The following is a 25,249-nucleotide window of genomic DNA, read 5'->3' on the forward strand; positions in this document are numbered from 1 at the left end:
GAAGTGTTGCTGAGGATAAACTATATGACATGGTGTTCCCTTTAAGAGGAACCAGGGAAGAGTTTTTCTGAGCAACGGATCTGTTTTTACCTTATGGACACTGTGAATGTTATAACTGATTATGTTTCCCTCCTTGCTTTGGTTGCTAGGAAACCCAGGACGAAATTGCGGACCTCCTCTGGCAACTGCACAAGACCTTTGAAAAACATTTGACATGCTAACTTTACCTCTCCCATCATTTTATTTTCATATCACTCTTTTTTCTTCAGAACTCCTTCCTTCCCTCTCGATTTCCTTCCCTTCTTTTCCCCCTGCTTGCTTTCTTCATCTCTCCTTTCCCCTCTTCAGTTAACATTAATTGTGCATCTGCTGTATGCCTGGCACTGTGTTAGGGGTTGGACTCACAGTCACCTTTACCCTCCCCCCTCCCAAACCCATGTTAATAATTGCAGCCTTAGTCACAGCACTCGGGGTTACTGGAAAGACTTAGGGAGATTCATTCATCAGTAGATTCTTCCAGAGTTTTTTTTCCCAGGTGGGCTGGGCCCTCCCTGATTTCTTCTTCAGGGAGGATCCTAGTGACCTACACACTAAGCACATCTCCTTGCCCTGGTCTCTCTCAGATCATTTGTTCTGTCCCTATACATCCCATAGATCAATCTGAATGTGCCTCTTGCACATTCATCTAGAGTGGGTAGCCTTTCATAAGTACACAGACACAACTTTTATCAAAAAGATTTTTTTAAAAAGGAGAATGGAAGCATGTGATGAGGGGAAGACAGTGAATGTTCAGGAGCTGGGGGCTAAAGAGTGAAAGCGGGGCCGACTTCCACTTTACTTTTCCTGAAGATCATTAATCTGCCCAGCCCCACTCTTCCATTGTTCCTGCTTCGATGTGACCAAGTTCCTCAAAGTTCTGCTTTCACTTCCCCTCTGTGGCAGAAACAGGCATGGTAAGGTGGGGGCTTTGCATTTAATTCCTGATTAGTCAGTTAAGTCAGTGATGTTGGAATTTGCATTATAAAACACTGTGTCTTTCTCAGGTAACTGGCATTGTACAGCCCTCTGTGTTTCTATTTTTGCTTCCAGGAAGCTTGGAGTCAAATTTGATGCTTTGTCACAGCTGCAATATTAGCCTTTATGGCTTGCAAGATCGATGCTCCTTAAAAAACAGAAAACAAAAATCAAAAAACATCTTTATTGTTTGAATGACTCATTTTTTTCTTTTGAGACGGAGTCTTTCTTGATCTGTTGCCCAGTTTGGTGTGCAGTGATACGATCTTGGCTCACTGCAGCCTCTGCTTCCAGGGTTCAAGTGATTCTCATGCCTTGGCCTCCCAAGTAGCTGTGATTACAAGTGTGTGCCATCATACCCAGCTAATTTTTGTATTTTTAGTAGAGATGGGGTTTCACCATGTTGGCCAGGCTGGTCTCAAACTCCTGACCTCAAATGATCCACCCACCTGGGCCTCCCAAAGTGCTGGGGTTACAGGTGTGACCCACCACACCCGGCCTGAATGCCTTTTTAAAAAGCCATATACAACACTTTTTCAAACAATAATTTTGGAATTGACCTACACTGAGCAGAACTTCAGACCTTAGTCTCCTGGGCAATGAGTCAAATGATTAAATCAAAGCATGTCCAAACATCATTGTCTAAGGTGCTGGGCATGGAGCTTTGCTGGGGGTCAGCTATATCATGAGTCTAGCTACTTTAAGTCAGAAGATGTGAATTCCAGTTTGCCCTGCGTCTTCTTAGACATTTGAATTTGGCAAACTTCTTTCAGCCCCGGTTTCTTTCTTTCTTCCTTCCTTCCTTCCTTCCTTCCTTCCTTCCTTCCTTCTTCCTTCCTTCCTTCCTTCCTTCCTTCCTTCCTCCTTCCTTCCTTCTTCCTTCCTTCCTTCCTTCTTCCTTCCTTCCTTCTTTCTTCTTTCTTTCTTTCTTTTTTTTTTTTTTGAGACAGAGTCTCGCTCTGTCGCCCAGACTGGAGTGCAGGGGTGCGATCTCGCTCACTGCAAGCTCTGCCTCCCGGGTTCATGCCATTCTCCTGCCTCAGCCTCCCGGGTAGCTGGGACTACAGGCGCCCGCCACCACGCCCAGCTAATATTTTTTGTATTTTTAGTAGAGGTGGGGTTTCACTATGTTGGCCAGGATGGTCTCTATCTCCTGACCTCGTGATCCACCCACCTTGGCCTCCCAAAGTGCTGGGATTACAGGTTTGAGCCACCACAACTGGCCCAGCCCCAGTTTCTTCATCCATAAATGGCTCTATGTTCTTCAGACAGCAGTTGTGAGAATTACAGGAGATAGAATTGATGGAATTACTGTTTAATCTACAGAATACTGTATTGTCACAAAATCAGATTTTATTTGTTGGGTTTATGACTTACCCCAAAACCCAGGGAAGTTTCCTGTGAAAACTTCTTCCCAATTACAAGCATTCCAACCACTCATATTTTCAGCATCAAGAGAAACTGTTGTCAACAAAAATCATGTAATCTCCGATACATACATCACAATACCTCAAACACTGCCATGTCCCTTGGGTCCCTTGTGGGCTCTAAGGGAGCAGGTCTCAGTGTTGGGCTGTTGGATGTTTCTGTTATCGAGTTCAGATCCCCATGGCTGTTCTGCTGGTGGAAAGACTCACCAACCTCTCTGAAGTGGCTTCCGTTCACCATTCTCTTTGGCTCTCTCCTCTTCCTGGGACATCGAATTCATTTCCTTTGTTTTAAGCCCCACCTCTATGCTAATGACCCCCAAACTCGCTGTAACTTGTGCCTCTCTTGGTGCCGCAGATGAGTACCCAAACAGTTGACAGCTATTCCTGGGAGCCCCTGGGTACTGAAAACCCAACATGTCCACAACCAAAATCATCTCTAGTGCCCTCCTCCCTTTTACACCTGTGTCTTCTTTTTCTCCTCTTCCCTCTCACTGCCATTACCTTGGTTCAGGGCTCATCCTCTCTTGACAGAAGAATTGTAGGAGCCTCCTAATTATTCTTTCTGCCTCCTATCCCTCGTCCTTGTAAACCATGGTCCATGCCAGCTACCAGACAGAGCTTTAAATATGCTACTCTGATCAAGTCCATCCCTCCTCCCACTTATATGGTTTATTTTTTTAGTTTTCAGAGATGGGGTCTCATTCTGTTGCCCAAGCTGGAATGCAGTAGCACAATCATGGCTCACTGCAGCCTCGACCTCCTGGGCTCAAGTAATCCTCCCACCTCAGCCTACAGAGTAGCTGGGACTATAGGTGCGTGCCACCACACCTGGCTAATTTTTTGGCAGGGCGGGGTAGAGATAAGGTCTCATTATGTTGCCCAAGCTGGTCTCCAACTCCTGGCTTCAAGTGATCCTCTCACCTCAGCCTCCCAAAGTGCTGGGATTACAGGCATGAGCCACCACGCCTGGCCTCATATACAAATCATTTAAGATTTATAATCTTCTCTGAGATTGAGCCCCTGATCTCTCCCCATCTTCACCTCCTGCCAGCCCCCAGCACACGACATCCCAGTATTTCCAACCAGCGCAAATTACTTGCACTTCATAAAGTGGCAAGCTTTCTTACACATTTCTTTCTGCCTTTAACATGTTGTGTCTCTGTTGCCTGGAAAGCCCAACCTCTTCCGTGTCTGTTTGGCCAGCTTCTACTTGTTCTTCAAGGCTGGTCTAAAGCCTCACTTCCCTCTGAGGCTTTTCTTGGATCCTCCAGACCAAAATTGCTGTTTCCTATAGCAATTGGCTTATATATTTTTATTGCATTATATGGTAATTGTTTACATGTCTTTCTCTCTCATACTAGTCTGTGGTCCTCTTGGGCAATTTGTAATTCATCTTTGTATGCTCACTTCTTAGAATAATGATGGAAACACGGCAGACTCTCTGAGGATGTTTGTTGATAAAATGAATTGATTAGTGATGTAATTATCATATCTATTTTTATAATAGTAAAATGGCACAACTGAAGCCAGGTCAGTATGATAGGAGGGGTAAGTCTAGAGCTGCCATGTCCAATACAGAAGCCACTAGCCACATGTAGCTGTTGAGCACTTGAAATATGACTAGTCTGAGTTGAGAGGTACTATGTCAAACACACATGGGATTTTGAAGACTCAGAATGGAAAAAGATTATAAAGTATCTCATTAATATATTTTATGTTGATGACTTGTTAAAATGATAATCTTTTTGATATATTGGGCTAAAATATATTATAAATTAATTTTTACTGTTTCTTTAAACCTTTTTGATGTGGCTACAAGAACATTTAAAATTATACATGTGGCCGGGCCCAGTGGCTCATGCCTGTAATCCCAGCACTTTGGAAGGCCGAGTTGGGCAGATCATTTGAGGTCAGGTGTTCAAGACCAGCCTGGGCAACATGGAGAAACCCCATCTCTACCAAAAATACAAAAAATTAGCCAGGTATGGTGGCGCACGCCTGTAATCCCAGCTACTTGGGAGGCTGAGGCACAAGAATTGCTTGAACCAGGGAGGTAGAGGCTGCAGTGAGCCAAGATCACACCACTGCACTCTAGCCTGGGCAGCAGACTGAGATTAGGTCTTGATACAAAATTAGTAAATAAAAATAAAATAAAATAATACATGTGACTCACATTTGTAGCTCACAGTATATTTCTGTTGAGCAGTAATGATCTAGAGTATTCATTCACTGAACAAATTTTTTTTTTTTTTGAGACAGAGTCTTGCTCTATCACCCATGCTGCAGTGTAGTGGCATGATCTCTGCTCACTGCAACCTCCGCCTCCTGGGTTCAAGTGATTCTTGTGCCTCAGCCCTCTGAGTAGCTGGGATTACAGGCACACGCCACCATGCCTGATTAATTTTTGTATTTTTAGTAGAGATGGGGTTTCACCATGTTGTCTAGGCTGGTCTCAAACTCCTGACCTCAAGTGATCTGTCTGCCTCGGCCTCCCAAAGTGCTGAGATTACAGGCTAAACTACTGCGCCTGGCCTACAAATATTTCTTGAGCACCTCCTATGTACTGGGCATTAATCTAGATGATGGGACTGGAACAATGAACGAGCCAGAGAAGGTTCCCAATCTTGAGGAGCTTCCATTATCATGGAGGAGAGATCCAGACCAGTATACAAAGGTGTAAGCCAGATAATTTTAGATAGTAAAAGTACTCTGAATCAAATAAAGCAGGGTGCTTGATAGGCCAAAGTGCAGGAGGGCAGTCAGGTAAGGCCTTCTACAGCAGCTGAGTCAACTGAGGTCAGAGGCAGGAATCAGAGGGAGGAGACTAGGACATGTTTAGATGAGAGGCAGTATAGACCAAAACTAAGAGGAGGTGCAGATAGGGAGGAGCAAACAGATTTGAGTGGTATTTGGAATGTCACATTGGTAGAACTGTGTAACCAAAGGAATTCCGGAGAGGTGGGAACTGATGGCTCCCAGGCTTCTGGCTTGGGTGAGTGGGCGAATCGTGGGGCCACCAGATGAGATAAAGCAGAAGTGTGTCTTGAGGAAATGAGGAATTCCGTTCTGACATTGTGAGGTGCCACCAGGATGCCCAGGCAACCATGCTAAGGGAATAACAGGTCAGGGCTTGTTATTTGGGATCTAGCATCATAGATGTGGCCATTAAAATGCAATGTGTCTGAGAAAGAAACGAGAGAAGATGGTAGGCAAAAGAGGACACTCAGGGCTGGGTGCAGTGGTTCACACCTGTAATCCCAGCACTTTGGGAGACGGAGGCAGGTGGATTGCCTGAGTTCAGGAGTTTGAGACCAGTCTGGCCAACATGGTGAAACCCCATCTATACTAAAAATACAAAAATTAGCCAGGCATGGTGGTGGGCACCTGTAATCCCAGTTCCTTGGGAGGCTGAGGCAGAATTGCTTAAACCCAGTGGGGGCAGGGGGGAGGTTGCAGTGAGCCGAGATTGCGCCACTTCACTCCGGCCTGAGTGAAAGAGCGAGACTTTGTCTCAAAGATGAACAAACAAACAAAAAACAAAACAAAACAAACAAACAAACAAAAAAACAGGACACTCAGGTTCAGGGAGCAGATTTCTGAATTGGAAGATACTTGAGCATGTGTCTAGGTTGAGGAGAAGGATCCAGGGCAACCAGAGGGGTTCACTTATCCCAAAAGCCAGGGAAGGTTCCTATGAAAAACTCTTCCCAACTACAAGAATTCTGACCACTCATATTTTCAGCATTAAGAGAGATACTGTTGTCCACAAAAAAATCATGTAATTCCCAATATGTATATCACAATACCTTGAAGCTTTGCCATGTCACTTGGGTCCCTTGTGGGCTCTGAGGGAGCAGCTCTGAGAAGGTGAGATTGATCCAACAAGGTTGGGTGTTGATGGAAGGGATGGGCTGGCTCGGGAGCCTGGCTGGGACATCAGAGGTATAGGAGGAGCTGTCTCTTGTCAGGGAGGAAGCAGGAGTTTAAGGAGAGTAGTGAAGGTTAGGGGTGGAAGAGGGTGATGTGCAGGTAACAGGTGAGGACACCTCTTGGAGAAACTTTTGATATGTCGCAGTGTGGGCCAAGGCTTTATCGTTCTGCACTCAGAGTTGGAGAAGCCTTCAAGAAGAACTAAGATGAGGGATTAGGAGAACTGACTTTTGAAAAGCAGAGTGGCCCTGGAGCAGGCCCTAGCCTCCTTGTAGCTCATTTTCCTCATGTTTAAAATGAGCTAAATGGTCTTTTAGAGGCCAGGTGCGGTGGCTCACTCCTGTAATCTCAGCACCTTGGGAGGCCACGGAGGCAGGATCATGTAAGCCCAGGAGTCTGAGACCAGCCTGGGCAACACAGTGAGACCCTGCCTCTACAAAGAAGAGGTGGCGTGAGACTGTAGTCCCAGCAGCTAGGGAGGCTAATCTGGGAGGATGGGTTGGCCTGGGGAAGTGGGGACTGCAGTGAGCCCTGATATCTCCACTGCCTCCAGCCTGGTTTGCAGAGTGAGACTCTGTCTTACAAAAATAAAAATAAAAATAGGCCGGGCACGGTGGCTCATGTCTGTAATCCCAGCACTTTGGGACACCGAGGCGGGGGGATCACAAGGTCAGGAGATCGAGACCACGGTGAAACCCCGTCTCTACTAAAAATACAAAAAATTAGCCAGGAGTGGTGGCAGGCGCCTGTAGTCCCAGCTACTCCGGAGGCTGAGGCAGGAGAATGGCGTGAACCCGGGAGGTGGAGCTTACAGTGAACCAAGATCGCGCCACTGCACTCCAGCCTGGGCGACAGAGCGAGACTCCGTCTCAAAAATAAATAAATAAATAAAAAAATAAAAATAAACCCCTCAAATGGCAACAGCAAAAACACCTAAATGCTCTCTTAAATTCCCTGGAAATTGTAAGGACAGTAAGTACATGCCAGTATCTCCCTCGGTTGCTTGAGCTGTTCTCCTCCTGGAACTCACTGCCCTTCAGAAAGCCAGCTCGAGTAGTCAGCACAACACTTGACACACAATATTTTCCATACCAGTAGGCATCTATCATTCAGAGGGAGAGGCTTATCTTCCAGTCTTTGTATCCTGCAAGGCCCATTGCAGGCTGGCTGGTGGCAACCTGGCCTCCAGGAATGCATCCTGGAGTAGCAATGAATGGCGCTGTAGTCGCTTAGAAAGTCTCGGCATTTATGTCCATTTCAATTAAAAAAAAAAGAGAGAGAGAGAGAAAAGAAAAAAAAGAATTGCAGGAGATGGTATAGTGAGCAGCGGAGGATAACGCGCTTTGTAGGTATGAACTCAGTTAATCCCACGGTCACACTATGAAGTGGGTTATCCCCATGTCCCAGATAAGGGAAAAGATAGAGAGGTTAAGTAATTTGACCAAAGTCAACAGCTGGTGAGTGGAGAGCCAGGGTTTAAAAACCGGATTCCGGCTCCGTGCAGGGGCTGTGCCTGCTGCCCGCGGATGGCTGCTGGAGCCGAGAGGTTCCGAGGTTTCAGGGGCATTTTGTCCTTTCCCACTTCTGGGCCGTGGGCTCCCCCATAGACGATCCCGCGGGCCCTTCCTGCTCTGACACCCCGGGCCCGCAGCTCAACCCCGCGCCTCTCCAGCTCGTCGATGACCGGTTCCCGCCATGCCCCGGGCCCTCCCTCGGAGCGCGCGCAACGAGGGGCACCTGTCCCCTTGCGGGGGTGTCGCCGCCCCTCGGCGCCGCCGGGCGCTCGCCGCTGAGCCCTGGCGCCCCTGGCAGAAGCACTGCGAGGACGCCTCCCGGGACTGCACGGCGGCCCTGCGCACTCAGGGAGGCGAGGCCGGGCGCGGGGGGCGGCTGCGGGCTGGGAGGGCGCGCGGAGGGGACACCGCTGAGGGGACGCCGCTGAGGGCGCGGCGCGGGGAGCGCCTCGAAGGGCAAGCGCCGAGGGGGCGCGGGCGCCGCCGGAAGCTGGGGCGGGGCGCCCAGCGGGATGCGGTGAAGGGCGAGCGGCGCGGCGGCTGCGATGAGTGCCTCTGCGGCCACCGGGGTCTTCGTGCTGTCCCTCTCGGCCATCCCGGTCACCTATGTCTTCAACCACCTGGCTGCCCAGCACGAGTGAGTGAGCGGAGGCGGCGGGGGTCGCGCCGAGGGGCGGCGGGAGTTGGTTCGGCGCGGCGGGAGCTTCGCAACTTTTCCGAGGGGGCTGGGATCGTCCGCCGCGGGACAGAGAGGGGCGTCCCAGGGGTCGCACGGGCCCGGTCGTGGAGCCAGGCCCTGAAGTGCCCAGGCTGGCGCATTTCGGGATGTGGTGCCAGCACCGCGCCAGGTGCCCGGGGACACAGGGGTCAATACCCCTGCCCTGGAGGGGCCCAGGGGCCGGTGGGGAGCGGAACAAACACGGACACTATGAGCCTGGCCCTGTCAGCTCGTGTGTGCCTTGTTCTTTTTGCATCTCACGGGAACGTTTCCATGTATGGACTTTCGCATACTTATCATTTCTTATTAATTTTAGAAACTGTTGTGAATGACTAGCAGAAATAGACCGGAACCAACAGGGAGAGACGTGGGTTCTAGGCCTGGCTTTGGCACTGACGGTGTGGTCTGGCCTCGATCTTCCTGTCAAGTGGTCTTTGTGTGCGTCCTATTGTAAGGTTCCACGGAGACCTTTTTGTGAAGGGGCGTTGTGAATGGAGAAATGCTTCCCAGTGCCTGAGCTGGGGTAGGATGGGGACCGGCAGCAGAGGCAGAACACTTCAATGCGAAGGAAATGGGTGAGGCCGACGGAGGGGGACAGGGCTTGGGTTCGAAGCCCTGCCTCCCACTCCACTGCAGGGATCACTGACTAACCAACTTGCAGCGGGCAGCTGAAGGCTTGAGGGTCTCCGGGTTGTTGGGATAGGCGCCAGCCTCTGTGCCTGCTGAAGTTGGTTGCTGTCTGGAGGGAGGAGGAAGTAACCTGCTATGTTTCTCAGCTGTTGGTGCGAAGGAAATTGCATCAGTCTGTAGGCTGCAAACCCCCTTCAGCTGGTCAAGCCTTGGAGTGTCTGTACATAGGGTGGTAACTTCCTCTTCTCTAGCTGCTGGGCCGCCTGATCTAGGCAGCACCCACACTGAGTGCTCACCAGGCACCAGCAGTGTCTGCCCTTGGTCTGACCCAGTCTCTGGAGGCGTCCCCTAGAGGCAGCTGCTCCAGGCCACCGAATATTACATGCCTGTCAATATAGGGCATGGGGGACCCTCAAAAAACAGCATTATGGGCAGTTCAGTGAAGATATATTGAGTACCTACTGTGTGTTTGGCACTGTTCCAAGTGTTGGTGACACAGCTATGAACAAGCCAGAAGAGGTTGTGGAGGCAGGTAATGAGACAGACAGATAATACATAGATAGTGACATACTATGAAGATAATAAAATAGGGTGACTGGGGAGGGGGCCGGTGCCCGGGGAAGGCTTCTAGGAGGAGGTAACACTTGAGCTATGGGAATATCTGGGAATGGAGCCTGTCAGGCAGGAAAATGGAGCAGTGCAGGGGAAGGAATTGGAGGGGCATGGTCAGTATTTTGGAAGGTGAACAGATGGGGCTTACTGAAGAGGGCTGCATGGCAGCAAAGAGAGGATTTGAGGATGAGCCCTAGGTTTTGGCCTCAGCCACTGGAAAGATGGTGATGGCATTTACTGAATACAGACCGAATTATGTATTGCTGTGCATGGTGGAGCGCATTGGCAAGCACAGCGTTTTGAATAATTAGTGTCAGCCATTCTTCTTGTCCTCTTGCAGATTAAAACCCCAGTGGCCTTTGATTCCTCTCTCTTCTTTCTCCACTACCTTCCTCCTACTGTCTCCTTCCCCACAAGTCCTGGGGCTCTAGTGTCTGTTCTCTCCTTTCAGTTCTCCCTGTCACTGGCCCTTTCTGACCTGGACTGTGGCAAAGGCTCCCATGCAAGTCCCTCTGCCCAGCCCCCCGCGTGTTTCTCAGCCTCTGTCCCCAGTCCCAGCCCACGCACTAGTGCTCCCGCCACACCAGCCTGCCTTTGCCCCTTGACCACTCCTCCTCCTCTCCAGCCTCTCGCCCAGACTTCTGCTGCTCCCTGACTGGGATGCTGCCTTCCTCCTATCGCAGACTGTTGAAGCCACACCTAGACTTTATGGCCATTTCTACCTTTTGCAGACTCTCCCTCTCTCTCCTTTGAGCTCCCTCAGTCCCTTGTTTGGACCTTTCTCCCGAGAGTTACTTTCTTATGGTCAGAACTTACCTGCCCCGGCTGTATCTCACCCCTCTGTACTGTCCTGCCCAGGCCAGCGCCGTGTGCATTGTAGGCACTCACGTATGTTTGACTTTGTTATATCGAGTTTCCTTCCCACCAAACCTTTTTTGCAACTCTAAAAACCAGAAAAAGAAAATTAGATTGAGAGGCCAGGAAAGGATTGAACGTGTTCTGTCTCCCTCTCTCACTGAGACACTGCTCACACTCATCCATGCATGTCCCCTCTCAATAGGTGTTTGTCCATAAAAGGGCATCAGCAGGCCCTCCCAGCCCCCAAGACTAGGAACTTTCTCATCCTGGGGTTAGTCGCAGCCCTTACCTGTCCCCGAGTCCCTGCAGGACCTCTTTCTCCTGTGGTGAGCACGTCCTGCACTTGGCTGTTGTAGGAGGGTCTCTGGGGACAGTGCCAAGAGTCAGAGATGATCTGTTGCCCTATTTTCCCTTCATTTTTCCCTCCTCTCCTGGAGCTAAGAGCATGAGAGGATGCTGTGAACCACTTTACACTGCTCTCTCCTGCTCCAGAAGAGCACCAGCCACGCAACCCTGCTGGCAGTGAGTGCAGGCCCTTGGTAGGAGTGAGGACTGGAGTTGTCACCCAACCACCACCTGTCTCAGGCTGTTCACCATTAAAATGCCTGTCAGCTGACCCAGCACACCCACCTCTTCTCTCCTCACAGGATTCTTCAGCCCAGCATTACACTCTTGACCCACATTGGCTTCCTCCTTCTTCAGCTCATCCCCACAGGAGGATCCTGGAGCAACCACTGATGTGCAATCACCAGAAACCTCCTATTTTTCAGTTTCTCACCTGGACATTGAAACAGCCACCCTCATTCTTTTTTAAAAATTTAATTAATTATTATTATTTTTTTGAGACAGACTCTTGCTCTGTTGCCCAAGCTGGAGGGTAATGGCTCAATCTCGGCTCACTGCAGCCTCCAACCCCCAGGTTTAAGCAATTCTACTGCCTCAGCCTCCCGAGTAGCTGGGATTACAGGCATCTGCTACCTCGCCTGGCTATTTTTTGTATTTTTAGTAGAGATGGGGTTTCGCCATGTTGGCCAGACTGGTCCCAAACTCCTGACCTCAGGTGATCCACCTGCCTCAACCTCCCAAAGTGCTGGGATTACAGGTGTGAGCCACTGTGCCTGGCCTTCTCATTCTTATCATAGAACTGATCCACCTATCATCTATCCATCCATCTTCCATACATTCACCCATAATCCATCCATCCACTTATCTATCATCTATCCATTCATCCATCCGTCATCCATCCATCCATTTATCCATCATCCTCCATCATCCGTCAATTCATCCATCATCCATCCATCCATCCACCCATCATCCACCCATTTACCCATCATCCATCCATTCATCCATCATCTATCCATTCATCCATCATCCATCATCTATCCATCCATTCATCCATCATCTATCCATTCATCCATCATCCATCCATCCATTCATCCATCCATCATCCATCCATCCATTCATCTATCATCCATCCACCTATCCATCCACTCATCATCTATTTGTTCCCCCCTTCCCTCCCTCCTTCTATTCTTCTCTTTCTCTCTCCTAGGGGTGGTGAAAGTTATCCAAAGGTCTCAATGTTGGGCTGTGGTGGTGTGGAGGGGTCTCAGCTGAGGAGTGGTGCTTGCAGCTGCTCCAAGCTGAAGAGGTCCTGGTGTAGCAAGCCATCGGAGTGGACCAGGTAGTATTTTGTCTAGAATTGGAAACCCTGTCAGTGCTGGAGGTGTGAGAGGGAGAGTATTGCTGTTGGACTACAGGAAAACTCCTAGGTGGTAGAGCTCAGAGTCCATTGAGATAGGTTCCTCCCTGTAGGCAAGGACTTCTCTTTTTTATCCCGTCTCCTAGGGCCTGCAACAATGGCTACCACATAGGGGCCCACAATACATTTTTTTCCTTGATATGTTTTTGAATTAATAAACAGATGGATGCAATGATGTGACTTTCCTAGGGTGACACAGTTAGCAACAGAATGGGTACCAGGATCCTGGTTTCCTGACTGATAACTCTACCAAGCCTCGTGCCCTAGCGCTGCCCCACTGAGTAGTGTCTTTGACCCCTGCTGTCCTTGGTGCCATTCCGTTTCCTGTAGAACGTCCAGAGGATGTACTCAACCAAGCTTCACTTTTGTTTCTGTGGTTTGGGGTTGGATGCTGGTCTGTTGGTCCTGGTTCTGGGGTGTTGGGCTATCTTCATTCTGGCCTCAGGTCTAGTCCAGACTTCTCCTCCATGGATTTCCTGGCCTCATTCTCTGGGCCATTTGATTACACACAAAACATAAGGTCACTTCTTTCTTGTCCCCTGGAAGGCATGTTTAGTTGTAATGCCTGTATATTCCTTGTTGCTCAGTCTGAGGGTTTCTGACTGGCCCTGAGGGAGGTAGCAGAGTCAGTGGTGAGACCTGTCAGCTGCTAGGGAGCCGGGGTTAGAGGAATGGGTAGGTGGAGGCACTGGGGCAGTGGTCATCTGTGCATCAGGGTGGGGTGAGGCAGAGGGAGCTCCAGACTTGTCATCTGTGCACATGAGACAGGATAAGAGGAGAATGAGGAGAACCTGATGGCTTCGGTCCCTGAAAGTCATGGGCTGCAGCCCAGATGGGCCAAAGAGCTGCAGATAAACTTCACTAACTCTACAGTGCTGGGAGCTGCAGGCAGAGGCAGAATTATGGATGAATTATGCAGGACTAGGAGTGAATGCATTCAATAGTCAGGAAATTCCAGGCACCAATGTGTTTATTTTGATAGTGACCACCTCCCTGTTCTGGTCGTTGCAGTTCCTGGACTATTGTAGGGGTTGCTGCCCTCATCCTGTTCCTGGTAGCACTGCTGGCTCGTGTCCTCGTCAAAAGAAAACCACCCCGGGACCCGCTGTTCTATGGTACGCCTCACAAAGGGAAATCTTTTGTATCTGATTAATAACACAATACTTTTGGCCTCAGTCACATATTCCTCCTTGGTTGTGAACACTCTTGAGCCCTTTGGTAACAGTGGCTGCCAGTGTAGGAGTGTTTCAGGATAATGTGGCCCTCGCCTCTGGCTATTGCCTCTCAGGCTGTGGACTCCACCCTCTCCCAGGTGGCATCCTGGTGGAGGGTTACTGCCAGGCCAGGCAAGGCAGGCACCCTGCCAACCCCAGCATGCTTTGACCTCTGACCTCGACTCTCATGCCAGCTCCTTCCTGGGCTTCCTGTCTTCAGCCTGTTACTTGCAGTCCCCCCGACTTAGTGCAGAACTTAACTGTGTGGTGCCTGGGTCTGCACATATGCATGAAGAGGAAATTAATGGAACCTGCCATAGAGACAAGCACCTATAGTGTACCTTGTATGGCCCTGAGCACTTTAGCAGCAGGCTTTTACCTAATCCTCACCATCCCTCCACTTGAAAGTGAAGCAGCTGGCTTGGAGATGCTAAGAAATGTGGCAAAGGTCACGTGGCTTTTGACCCCCAAAGCCCATGCCCTTCCATTGTGCATGCTGCCCCAGCCAAGCTACTACTGGCCTTTGAGCACTTCCTGTGCCAGGCACCTTGCTGGGCATTTTGTTCTATAGTTCCTGCTTCAGTAATGCTCCATATCAAATGCACCCCAAGTCCTATAGCAACAAACATTTATTTTTCTTGCTCACAGGTCTGTGGGTTGGGGACACTCTGCATCAGGCTGTGGGTTGATTTCAGAGCTGTTCTCTGACTCCTTGTTCTTGGACCAGCAGCTCCCAGGCATGCCCTTCTCATGGCAGATACAGAGGCACAGTGGGGCTAGTAGGAAGAAAGTGGTGGCTCTTAAGACCTTGGCGTGGAGCTGCCCCCTCTTACTCCCACCCATATTCCACTGGCTGAGATGAGGCATAGGGCCGAGCCCATCAGCAACAGCATAGGGAGCATTCTCTGCCCACAGTGGGCCTTAGGAAAGGTGAGGTGGGAAAGAAGAATTGTGAGTAACTAGTTTCTCCAATCCACATATAAGAAACTCTGAAGCTTACAGAAATGATGTAACTTGCCTAAGATTTTACAGCCAGTCAGTAGATGAGCTGGGTCTGATTTCAAGGCTCACATCCCTTTTCTTGGCTCTCTCCACTGGCCTGTGCTCTGGCCCCTCCGACTCTTCAAGGCTGGGCACCCTCTCTCCTGTACCCTCAGCCCTCTGTCCTGGTCTGTTACAGCTTTGAGCATACTGCAGCTTCAGGGCCAGGGTCAGGCCCAAGGCCACACTCCTCACATACATGTGGCCTTTTGTTCCTTCTGGGGAGAAGGTGAGTGCTGGACTCCTGGCTGCTGACTCCAGGCAAGGCCACCTTCCCTTCTCTGTGAATTAACCATCCCCACACTCCTCTCCATTTCTTTCTTCACAGCTTTTCTTATATTCACCATCAGATTTTTCTACTGTTCATGCCCATCCCATAGTCTAAGGCACCAATTTGTTACAACTTGAAAATGCAGCTTTGACAAACTAACATGCACTAAATTTGATCACCTGCTGTTTAAAAAGTATTATTTCTTGTTGCTAGTAGCTTTAAGCCCATTTAGGAGACGCTCACAACTCTAGTAAGATTCTCTGACAGGTACAGATTTCCTTCTGTCATATTCAATTATGCCCTCTTGTATTCATTTTTAACATCACTAGTCTTATTTCTGAAAGCCATTGTCACTTGCACATCGCCACCTGTCTGTCTCTACAATACGCCGTGTGGAATAGGGTAACCACACTGGACACGCTGTGAGGTGGCCTGCTTGGGAATCATTGAGATGAATCACTTTGTCAAGTCATTGTCTTTTTTTTTTTGAGACAGTCTTGTTCTATCGCTCAGTCTGGAGTGCAGCGGCGCGATCTCGGCTCACTGCAACCTCCACCTCGTGGGTTCAAGCGATTCTCTTGTCTCAGCCTTCGGAGTAGTTGGGATTGCAGGTGTGTGCCACCACACCCAGCTAATTTTGGTATTTTTAGTAGAGACGGGCTTTCACTATGTTGGCCAGGCTGGTCTTGAACTCCTGACCTCAGGTGATCTGCCTGCTTCAGCTTCCCAAAGTGCTGGGAATGCAGGCTCGAGCCACTGCGCCTAGCCTGAGTCATTGTCTTAAACTTAGTGGTCACTTCTATGCTTCCTTGGCCACTCGGTTGCTTCTACTGCCCAGGTGGGATGTGGGTTTGGCTCTGGGCAGCCACTTGTAGGAGAGTGGAGGATGGGTGGAGTTGGCCTGCTAGAATCTTCTGTGACTGAGTCGGCGATGACCATCATTCTCCACTCCTGTGATGAGTGTTGCCTTGATGAGAGTAGTTAGGCAGGGATGGGGAGAGCTGTAAACACAGGTGGAGGTCCAGCTGGGTGTGTAGAAGGGGTATTCTGTTAGTCTATCTCGATAATTGTCCACAGCATCTTCTGGAAAACATGAAAAACATTCCCATTATTATTAGCTGTTGCCAAGCTTGTGTAATTGCCTCCTGAGCTATTGCTTTTTAAACTGCTGCTTTCTTTGCTCTAGTGTATGCAGTTTTTGGATTTACCAGCGTGGTGAACCTCATCATAGGACTGGAGCAAGATGGAATCATTGACGGGTTCATGACACACTACTTGAGAGAGGTATGGGATCACTTAGTGATTATGAGGCTTCAACCAAAAGACCACAACCCAGATCACATTACTCAGAGCCAGAAGTCCTCTCATTTAGGGTGAACAGGTATGATAGGCAGGCTTTGATTTCCTATAATAGCCTTAGGTCACTTATTCACATGGAAAGTGGAGCAGAAAGGATGGTTAGATCACGGGAGGCAATTCTCTCCAACATTCAGCTCTCATGGCTTCTCTCTCATGACCCCACACATGACCTGCTTTTCCCCTTTATTTGTATTTAATATAAATAAGGTACCTTAAATGGATTTAGTATTTGTGTGTCTGTTAATACATGACTATCTCAGAAACCCCAAGTCAGTCTTAAATTTGTAAAGTACCAAACACAGAAGCACTTGATGAAGTCATTTGATTATGATGGCTGGCACTCCCCACCACACTGCCCAAATCATAGCTTTAGATAGCTGCCTGGTACTCAAGAGAGCTAGTCCTATTTTCTTATTTTATGGTGGGCTGAACCCAGCCCCAGAGAGGTTAAGTGACTCACTCAAGGTTACACAGGAAATGAGGAACAGGGCTCAAAGCAGATTCTTCATCCATGTTCAAATAATGGGGAGCTTTGTATGTACACTGTGGGAGTTTAGGTTTTATCCTGTCTGTGAGGGAAGATTTTAAGTCAGTGAAGAATACAGGTAACTCTGGGAAGGATGGGCTTGCAGGGAAGGGTCTGTGCCATGAGCTGGGGCACCAGTCAGGAGGATTCCTCAGGACCAGCAGGGGCATAAATGTGGCTGGGCAGAGGCAGCACATGGGAAGTAGAGAGAGGGATGAAATTTAGAGAATCAGAGTGGCTAGAATAAGTAAGACTTGGGGACAAATTGGGAGTGATGGGAAGTGTGAGGCCTAAGACAGTGTCCTGATTCCTGCTTTGGAATTTGGAAGAATGCTGCAAACATGTAATGTAAAAACATTACACCAGAGAGGGATGAGAGGAGGAATTTATTTCTGCAGACATTTGTTGAAGGGGACTTTGTGGTCAGAAGACCTGCTCCTTGCCCCCGAGGAACTCCCTGCCTGATGGCATTGTCCCAGGTGCAGTGACAGAGACTTACTCCAGGCACAGAAGTACATGGAGGAGGAATTAAGTCTGGGCGCAGTCGGGGAAGGCTTATTGAGTTGGTGACACTGCTGTAGCATTTAAAAAATGGTCATGGCAGTGGAAGATAGATATTTCCAGATGGACCAGGGAGGTAGGAGAAATTGTGGAGAGAAAGGACAGCTTGGGCAAAGGCTTGGAGAGGACTGGAGAGGAGAAAGAGCATGTGCCTCCCATTGGGGCACCAATCCGCAGGGATGAAGCTGAATTTTTATGGGCAGGTAGAGTTTCAGATGCTGGCAGGGCTTTGCAGGTCTTGAGCTCTGAGGAGCAGTCCTGGCAGAGAGAGTCACGGGCCATCTGAGTGCGGTTGGTACCTGAAGGTCTGAGAGGAGACGGGCTTGCCTATGAGAAGGTAGAGAGAGAAAAGGGCTGAGCTTGGGACTTTAGAGACCATGGCCAGAAGAAGAGAAGCCCCTGAAGTGGACCTTGGGGGCAGGCCAAGAGGCAGAAGGAAAACCTGGAGAGTGGGGGCCATGGCACCCAGAGGAGGGAGGTTTTAGGAAGGAGGCGGCTGACGAGAGGGCTGGAGGCTGAGCTGGCAAGGGTGGTAAGCATTGGGGCAGATGGGGTACCAGAACGGGGACTGGGGTGTAACTGTGGTGGCAAGGTCTGCAGGGCCAGGCTCTGGGGACCTAGCTATGATAGAGAGATGGGGCTTGGTTCAGCAGGCTGTCACAAGTTTTGGGGAGTTTTAGAGTAGAGGAGCAACATGCTAAGAGCCAGGCCTTGAGAATCTTCATCTGGCAGGAGGAGTGTCATGGGCTGGAAGGAGGGGACAGAGGTAGGGAGACCATTTGGGAATGTAGCCGTGGTCCAGTGAGGGACACTGAGGGCTAGACCTAATGCTGTGAAGAAGAGGGAGTATTGCCAGGGTGACATTGTAGCGATAAAGTTGATAGATTTGCTGAAAGACTGCATAGGAGAATGAGGAATGAAAAAATGACCATGTGGTTTTGACCTTGGGAAGTTGAATGGTATCATCATTAATATAGAGAGGCCATGGCTGGCCTGGTGGCTCATGCCTGTAATCTCAGTGCTTTGGGAGACAAAGGTGGGAGGATCGCTTGAGGCCAGGAGTTGAGACTGCAGTGAGAAATGATTGCGCCACTGCACTCCAGACTGGGTGGCAGAGTGAGACCCTGTCTCCACACACACACACACACACACACACACACACACACACACACACACGTACAGAGAGAGCAAGAGAGAGAGAGGCTGGTTGAGGGGAGACACTGATGAATTAAGAGTTCAGGCGAGTTCAAAGAACCTGTGGCCTGTGGACCATGCAGTTAAAGATGCTCATTAAGCTACCAGGAGAGACCACCACTGGCTCAGAGAGCCAGGTGTGTTAGCAATGGAAGTCTGAAACCACAAATCGGATGTATTCTTCAGTCACAGCAAGTCCGAGAGAAAGGATGTGGGCCTGGCATGGGTGTAGAAGCAGAACCTTGATTCTGTTTCCTGCTCCTCTGATTTTAATTTGATTTGATCTGTGGGAGAGATAACAAAGCAGTCCTTGCCCCAGGGGAGCATGAAACTTGAGAGAAAGCCCTGCTTGCTTGGCTGATTGGTGGGCTGGTTGATCTGCACTCTTCCTTGTAGAAAGGGCTTAAGGCATCTTACAGTGTGAAACAAGCCAGGACAGCATGAGCGTGGGAGAAAGAAGAAAGGAAAACAAGGTGGGGCCAAAACAACAGTAAAAATGCACGGAAAATTGCCAGTGACTTTCCAGAAGCCACCTGGAAATGTAACCACCTAGAAAAGGGAAATGTAACCACCTAGAAAAGGGAACCGTAGTTCATCATATAATCTTGTGTTCATAACATTAACATTTGCCCAGGAGAAGTATGGCTCTTCTTGTTCTCTGCTAGGTATACTAGCTACGTGACCTTAGGTAAGTCTTGTAATCTCTCAGAGCCTCTGTTTCCTCATCTGTAAAATGGACTCAATCCTGTCCATCCCACTGGGTTGTTGGGAAGGTAGAAGGAGGGGTTGGGTGTGAAACTCCGAGTTCAGTGCCTGCCTGCCTGCCTATGTGTCGGTATGTGGAGAATGCGTGCTGTGCCATGCCCAGTCCAGCAAGCCACGGGATCAGCATGAATTATTAAGGCCAGCCACTGGCTCTGGAAAGCGGGGTCATCCCTGATCACCTCTCCGATCACTGCCAAGCACCTTTTGTCAAAGATTTGGCTTGGTCTCCATGAGTTTGCCGTACAGCTGGGATTGCCTATCATGCCATCTGCCTTCGCATCACAGTACAAACCTATGTTGACACATCATGGGCCAATTGGCCAGGCATTCTCTAATTCCATCCTCTGTGGCCAGACCCTGGTTTTGGCAGCTCCAGCATAAAGTTGTATTTTCACGTTCCTACCAATTTTGAAGAAATAGTTTCATCTTAGCAGATGAACACAAGTTATTATTTCTGCTGTTTTATTTTACTTGCAATACAGGTCTGATGTTCTGCATTTACAGGTCTTATTTAAAGTGGACTTCTTTTTAATGCTTTCTTTAGGGTGAACCGTACCTGAACACTGCATATGGGCACATGATCTGCTACTGGGATGGCTCTGCCCATTATCTGATGTACCTGGTGATGGTGGCAGCCATAGCATGGGAGTAAGTCAGTTCACCTGGTGTGTGCCTTTGCCACCTTAGCAACCGATAAGCGGGTATGTAAGGAAACGTTATGCATAGAGGCAAATACGCAAGCAAGTATACTGGACATGAATATAAGTTCCATGGGTGCACGTCAGACGTGGCTTTACCCTCCTTGTACCACTGCCTTTTGAATATGTCCCTCTTAATTGCTCCCCAGTATGGTGATAGCTTGGGCAGACCCTTTAAGCTTTCTGATTATGTTGTCTTACAAGAATAATTTTTATTTTCAGCAATTAAAGCCAAGCACATCTTAAACTTCATTCCAAAACTTCAGAATTTCCAAACTGCAATCTCATTTTGGTTCAAAGCTTCTGTCCTTCCGCAGATCAGGCACAGCTCTGCAGCTTGGCTTGCACTAAGGCTTGGCTACATGGCCTGTCCGTTCACTCCTCTCATCTCACTCTGCAGCTGGCCCCTTGGGAGTGGATGTCTATGTACAAGGGATTAAAGGAACAGGGGAAGAGTCTTATGTGAAAGGTGCTGTTTTTGGGTAGCAGTACCCCCATCATGATATGCAAGGTTGGTCTTGGGAGGCACACGTGTGAGTTCTTTAGAGACCCCAACCACAGGAGCTTCTGCATTGCACTAATCCCTGAAGTGAACGACATGCTCTTGGGCTGAATTTCTGCCCATGGTGGCCCACCCACAGCTTTTTTCTGCTGGGGCCCCTGTAACCCAGAAGGTGCACCCTTTGGGGAGGGATCCTTTCAAAACGTTTCAAGTCCAGGTTTCTTCTTAGGCCTCCACTTGCTTCCGGGTTACAGAAAGTCATGCATTCTTGCCCCATACAAGGTTGAAATGCAGTTTAACCAACTATCTCCCTCACTCCAACATGCACTCAAGGTCAGCTCCAGCTAATTTTTTTTTTTTTTTTTGGAGACAGAGTTTTGCTCGTCTCTCAGGCTGGAGTGCAATGGCACAATCTCGGCTCCCTGCAACCTCTGCCTCCCGAGTTCAGGCGATTCTCATGCCTCAGCTGGGACTACAGACGTGTGCCACTACACCCGCAAATATTGTATTTTTAGTACAACAATCTAAAAATTTTTTTCACCATGTTGGCCAGGCCAGTCTCAAACTTCTGACTTCCGGTGATCTGCCCACCTCAGCCTTCCAAAGTGCTGGGATTACAGGTGTGAACCACCGCTCCAGCTCATTCTTATCTGTCCTCTTTACAATCCCAGTCATTGTGAATGGCCTCTTGGGGTCAGGTTACATTTGGCTTGAGGGCTAGGGTGGGGCAGGACCCACACAGTATTCTCCTTGTTTCCCTTCAGAGGATTTCCTTTTGAATTTCTCATAGCCTGTTACTTAGTGTGGAGTTGGGTTATTGGGGTTATCAATTGAAGGAACTTTTTTTTTTTTTGAGACAGTCTCTCGCTCAGTCGCCCAGGCTGGAGTGCAGTGGCGCGATCTCAGCTCACCGCAACCTATGCCTCCCGAGTTCAACCATTTCTCCTACCTCAGCCTCCGGAGTAGCTGGAATTACAGGTGCATGCCACCATGCCCAGCTAATTTTTGTGTGTGTGTGTGTATTTTTAGTAGAGACGGTGGTTCACCATGTTGGCCAGGCTGGTCTCAAACTCCTGACCTCAAGTGACCCACCCACCTCAGCCTCTCAAAGCGCTGGATTTACAGGCATGAGTCACCATGCCCTGCCTGAACGAACTTTTTGTCAGCATTGAAGATTAGAGGTATATGTCTAGCAGCTCCTTTGCAACATGGGGTACATGTCACTTGTCTTCACCTTTGGGGGCTTTGGCCAATATTCTGTGACCCCAGGAAAAGTCCATTTAACATTATCATTGTAAGTATAACTCATACTTACAATGATTAAAAATATGGATCCAATTTCCTTTCTTCTTTCAACTTGCTTTTTTCCTTTCATGCTGTTGAGTTTCACACACAACAGGGAAATGCAGGAGTCCTGTGGCAGGGATGATCATGTTGTAGTTTAACAGAATACATAGCAGGCATAATTTCCTATTTAAAAGGACACGAAGAAGGTTCTATAGTATATCACGTGGCAATGAAGTTAGATAACCAGGGCTCCCTGTATTTGATTTATTCCTCTCGATTCAATGTTTTGATTCATGTACTTTACTAGTTTGAATAAAAAATAATATTGAGGATCATTTTTTGCTTAGTATTCTAAGACAAACATACCAAGTCAAGATTTTTTTGTTGTTGTTACAGGGAAACATATAGAACCATTGGCCTATATTGGGTTGGATCTATTATTATGAGTGTTGTTGTTTTTGTGCCAGGAAACATTGTAGGTAAGAAACTTTATCTTAAAGTTCACTTTCCTTTTCTAAAACAATTGGGCTTGTTTTTAAATAGATAAGCTCTTTTAGTTATAATAGAACCAGGTGATTCCAAGCTTACTAAAAACCTGTTTTGCAGAATAATTCCTTTTTCTCACCTTTAAAAAAATACCTTTTAAGAACTGCTTTTGAGCAATTTTCAGACGTGTGCATTGAACAATTTGGCAGTCAAGTATCAGGGATTCCTATTTTTTTAGAAGGATCTCGAGGGAGTGAGTATGGTGTTTATGGCTATATTTAGTGTGCAAATATGTAACTCCTGACACATGATGAGAACTCCAAAAATGTACTTGGAAATTATAAGTACATTATTAATGTATGCAGGAAATCAGGATATTATATATATAGGGAGATAGCTATATACAAACATATATAGATATCTATCTAGATGTATTTTTTTAAGACAGGATCTCACTCTGTTGCCCAGGCTGGGTTGCAGTGGTACAGCCATAGCTTACTGCAGCCTTGACCTCCTGGGCTCAAGCAGATTACTGTAGGTAGGACATGCCTGTTAATATACATCTAGTATTTTAAATTGACCTTTCTAATTTGGCCTCATTAAAAATATTGTCTGGGCCACAGCAAAATTTTAGATGACCTGAGATGGGGAGGTATCCTAAATATTACTTGTGTTAGATATGCTTTTGGTAACTTCTTTCTCTTTCTCTCTTTTAAATAGGGAAGTATGGAACACGAATTTGCCCTGCTTTTTTCTTAAGCATACCATATACTTGTCTTCCTGTCTGGGCTGGTTTCAGAATCTATAATCAGCCATCAGAAAATTATAATTACCCCTCAAAGGTGATTTTATTAAGTTTTGATGTACCCTGTTCTCAAACTCATAGGGTTCATTCGCATCCACTGGCTGCTGAATTGAACTGTGCCTCTGTGGACTGGAGCATTTGGGGTATCCAAACAGTGTGACTGTTTTGATTATGTAGCATTAGCTTACATCTTAGTTAATGTGGGCAAGAAGGTCTGTTTCTGTCTCAATACATCTGCTTCTGTTGGCAAGGCCATACTTTGGGGAGCTTCCTGTGCCAGTGGTCACACTGGCTCTAACCATCAGATTCTGCATTAGTGTGTCAAGTGAAGTCCACAGTATATGGTTCATCTAGGGTTATTAATGGCCTGGATTTTGAGCACCTGGGTTCCTCTGTGACACCTATGCATTTACTACCCCAAGAGGACACTGGAGGGATACTGCTCCTCAAGGTAGTCTACACAGTCATACAATCTCGACTCCAGAGATCCAGGGCCATGGAGACTGGCTACAGGACATCTGAGACACCTCCCCTTCCATTCACAGCCAAGGTGGTCAAGGTGAAACAACACTGGCCTGGCAGATACTCTGTTAGGGCCTTCATTTCTAAGCTAGTTTCTCTGTTTCTTTCCCTTTTCTAGACATTAGATTATTTAGCAAGATCTTTTAAGCAAAACTGATATATGAAAATATGAATTACCAGAGATAATCAGAATACGACTATTCATTTTACAAAATATTTTCAATATAATTCGTTAAAATACATTTTAGTTGACAAATACTTCATGTGTAAACATTTAGACAGCTGCTATGTAAACTCAGGCTGGCACACTAACAGCTGGTACTCTTTTACATCCCTCTGAGGAAAGAGGTGGCTGTTAAAAAGAAAAAGCAAATAGTCAGTCCACGCTTAGTCCCGGCTCCACTGCTTTTAAAGTTTCCATGTCAGTGTGTCAACAGAGTAGGTATGCCATGAGGCATGCAGAATTGCTTATCATCATTTTTAATGTGAAAACACAGTGACAGCCAGGGCCAAGCAGCATTGTCATACAGTGCTGACAGGAACATACATTCAGAATTGTTCTGCAAAGCAATTTGGCAATGTTATCAACCTTAATAATTCTGGAACCCAATAATTCTGCTCCTAGATCCCTATCCTCAGGAAATCATCACACTGATACCACCCAAGATTTACATACAAAGTTGTTCATCATTACATTAAGTGAAAAATGCCTAAATATCCAACAGTGGGAGAATGGCTGAAGTGTGGTGTTTCCATATGGTATTCATATGGAATATTTAATATCCATATGTTTTAGAATATTTTTAATCATGTATGTTTTAGAATATTTTAGATATTAGAATATTTTAGAATATTTTTAATCATGTAAGATTTTAGAATATTTTTAATCATGTAAGAAAGTGTTTACAATATAGGCAGTGTTGAGGGCAAAAAGAACAAATACAGAATTGTTTATACTAAGTCCTAATTTTGTGAAAAATATAGATATATGTGTGTATATATGTATGTAGTGTGTGTGTGTGTGTGTATCTACATGTATTACTAGAAAAGTATACCAATGGTTAATAGCGGTATGGCAGGTTTATGGTTTGCTTTTAAAATTTCTTATCATTAAAATGTCATTTCAAGAAAAAATGTGGACTCATAGAGCTATAAGGGCCCTTCGAGAGATCATTTAGCCCAAATTCTTCATTTCACAGATAAGGAAACTGAGACTTGAGGAAGGAATGATTTTCCTAAAGTTCCATGGCCAGTGACTTATGATATAAATTGTGAATCTTCAAAATTCTCTTATCCATCACCATGACATTTAATGTTTCAGATTTCAGATTCTTCTTTGGCACTTTGGGCCCGCTCTTTAGGTACAAACTCTATTTTAGGTTATTCAAGAAGCCCAAGCAAAAGACCTGCTGAGAAGACCATTTGATTTAATGTTGGTCGTGTGTCTCCTCCTGGCAACTGGATTTTGCCTGTTCAGAGGCTTGGTAAGCATAACAGATCATAATAATGTAACATTGTGATACTACTCATATTTCCAAATGGAAAAACCT

The 25,249-nt window shown here is 47.4% G+C and overlaps 2 protein-coding genes across 22 annotated transcripts in view; one reads left to right on the forward strand and one right to left on the reverse strand.

Moving 5' to 3' along the window:
- The first annotated feature begins 7,877 nt into the window (after positions 1 to 7,877).
- The window catches only part of TM6SF1 (transmembrane 6 superfamily member 1), a 48,651-nt gene continuing 31,279 nt past the window's right edge, over positions 7,878 to 25,249 (forward strand). The window contains exons 1-8 of one of the 21 annotated variants that reach the window (XM_033189158.1): positions 8,289 to 8,525; positions 9,062 to 9,181; positions 13,480 to 13,583; positions 16,181 to 16,278; positions 19,944 to 20,047; positions 22,283 to 22,365; positions 23,600 to 23,736; positions 25,079 to 25,183. In XM_033189158.1, the coding sequence (XP_033045049.1) occupies positions 8,434 to 8,525; positions 9,062 to 9,181; positions 13,480 to 13,583; positions 16,181 to 16,278; positions 19,944 to 20,047; positions 22,283 to 22,365; positions 23,600 to 23,736; positions 25,079 to 25,183 (843 nt within the window). In that variant the 5' untranslated portion in view covers positions 8,289 to 8,433. The other 20 variants (XM_033189160.1, XM_033189170.1, XM_033189169.1 and 17 more) reach the window with 20 other exon arrangements.
- The window catches only part of HDGFL3 (HDGF like 3), a 105,747-nt gene continuing 96,154 nt past the window's right edge, over positions 15,657 to 25,249 (reverse strand). The window contains exon 6 of the mRNA XM_033189178.1: positions 15,657 to 16,077. Coding sequence (XP_033045069.1) covers positions 16,045 to 16,077 — 33 coding nt within the window. The 3' untranslated portion in view covers positions 15,657 to 16,044. The remainder of the gene's footprint in view (positions 16,078 to 25,249) is intronic.

The sequence above is a fragment of the Trachypithecus francoisi genome, unplaced genomic scaffold, assembly GCF_009764315.1.
Source record: "Trachypithecus francoisi isolate TF-2019V2 unplaced genomic scaffold, Tfra_2.0 Lachesis_group3, whole genome shotgun sequence".
Classification (NCBI taxonomy): domain Eukaryota; kingdom Metazoa; phylum Chordata; class Mammalia; order Primates; family Cercopithecidae; genus Trachypithecus; species Trachypithecus francoisi.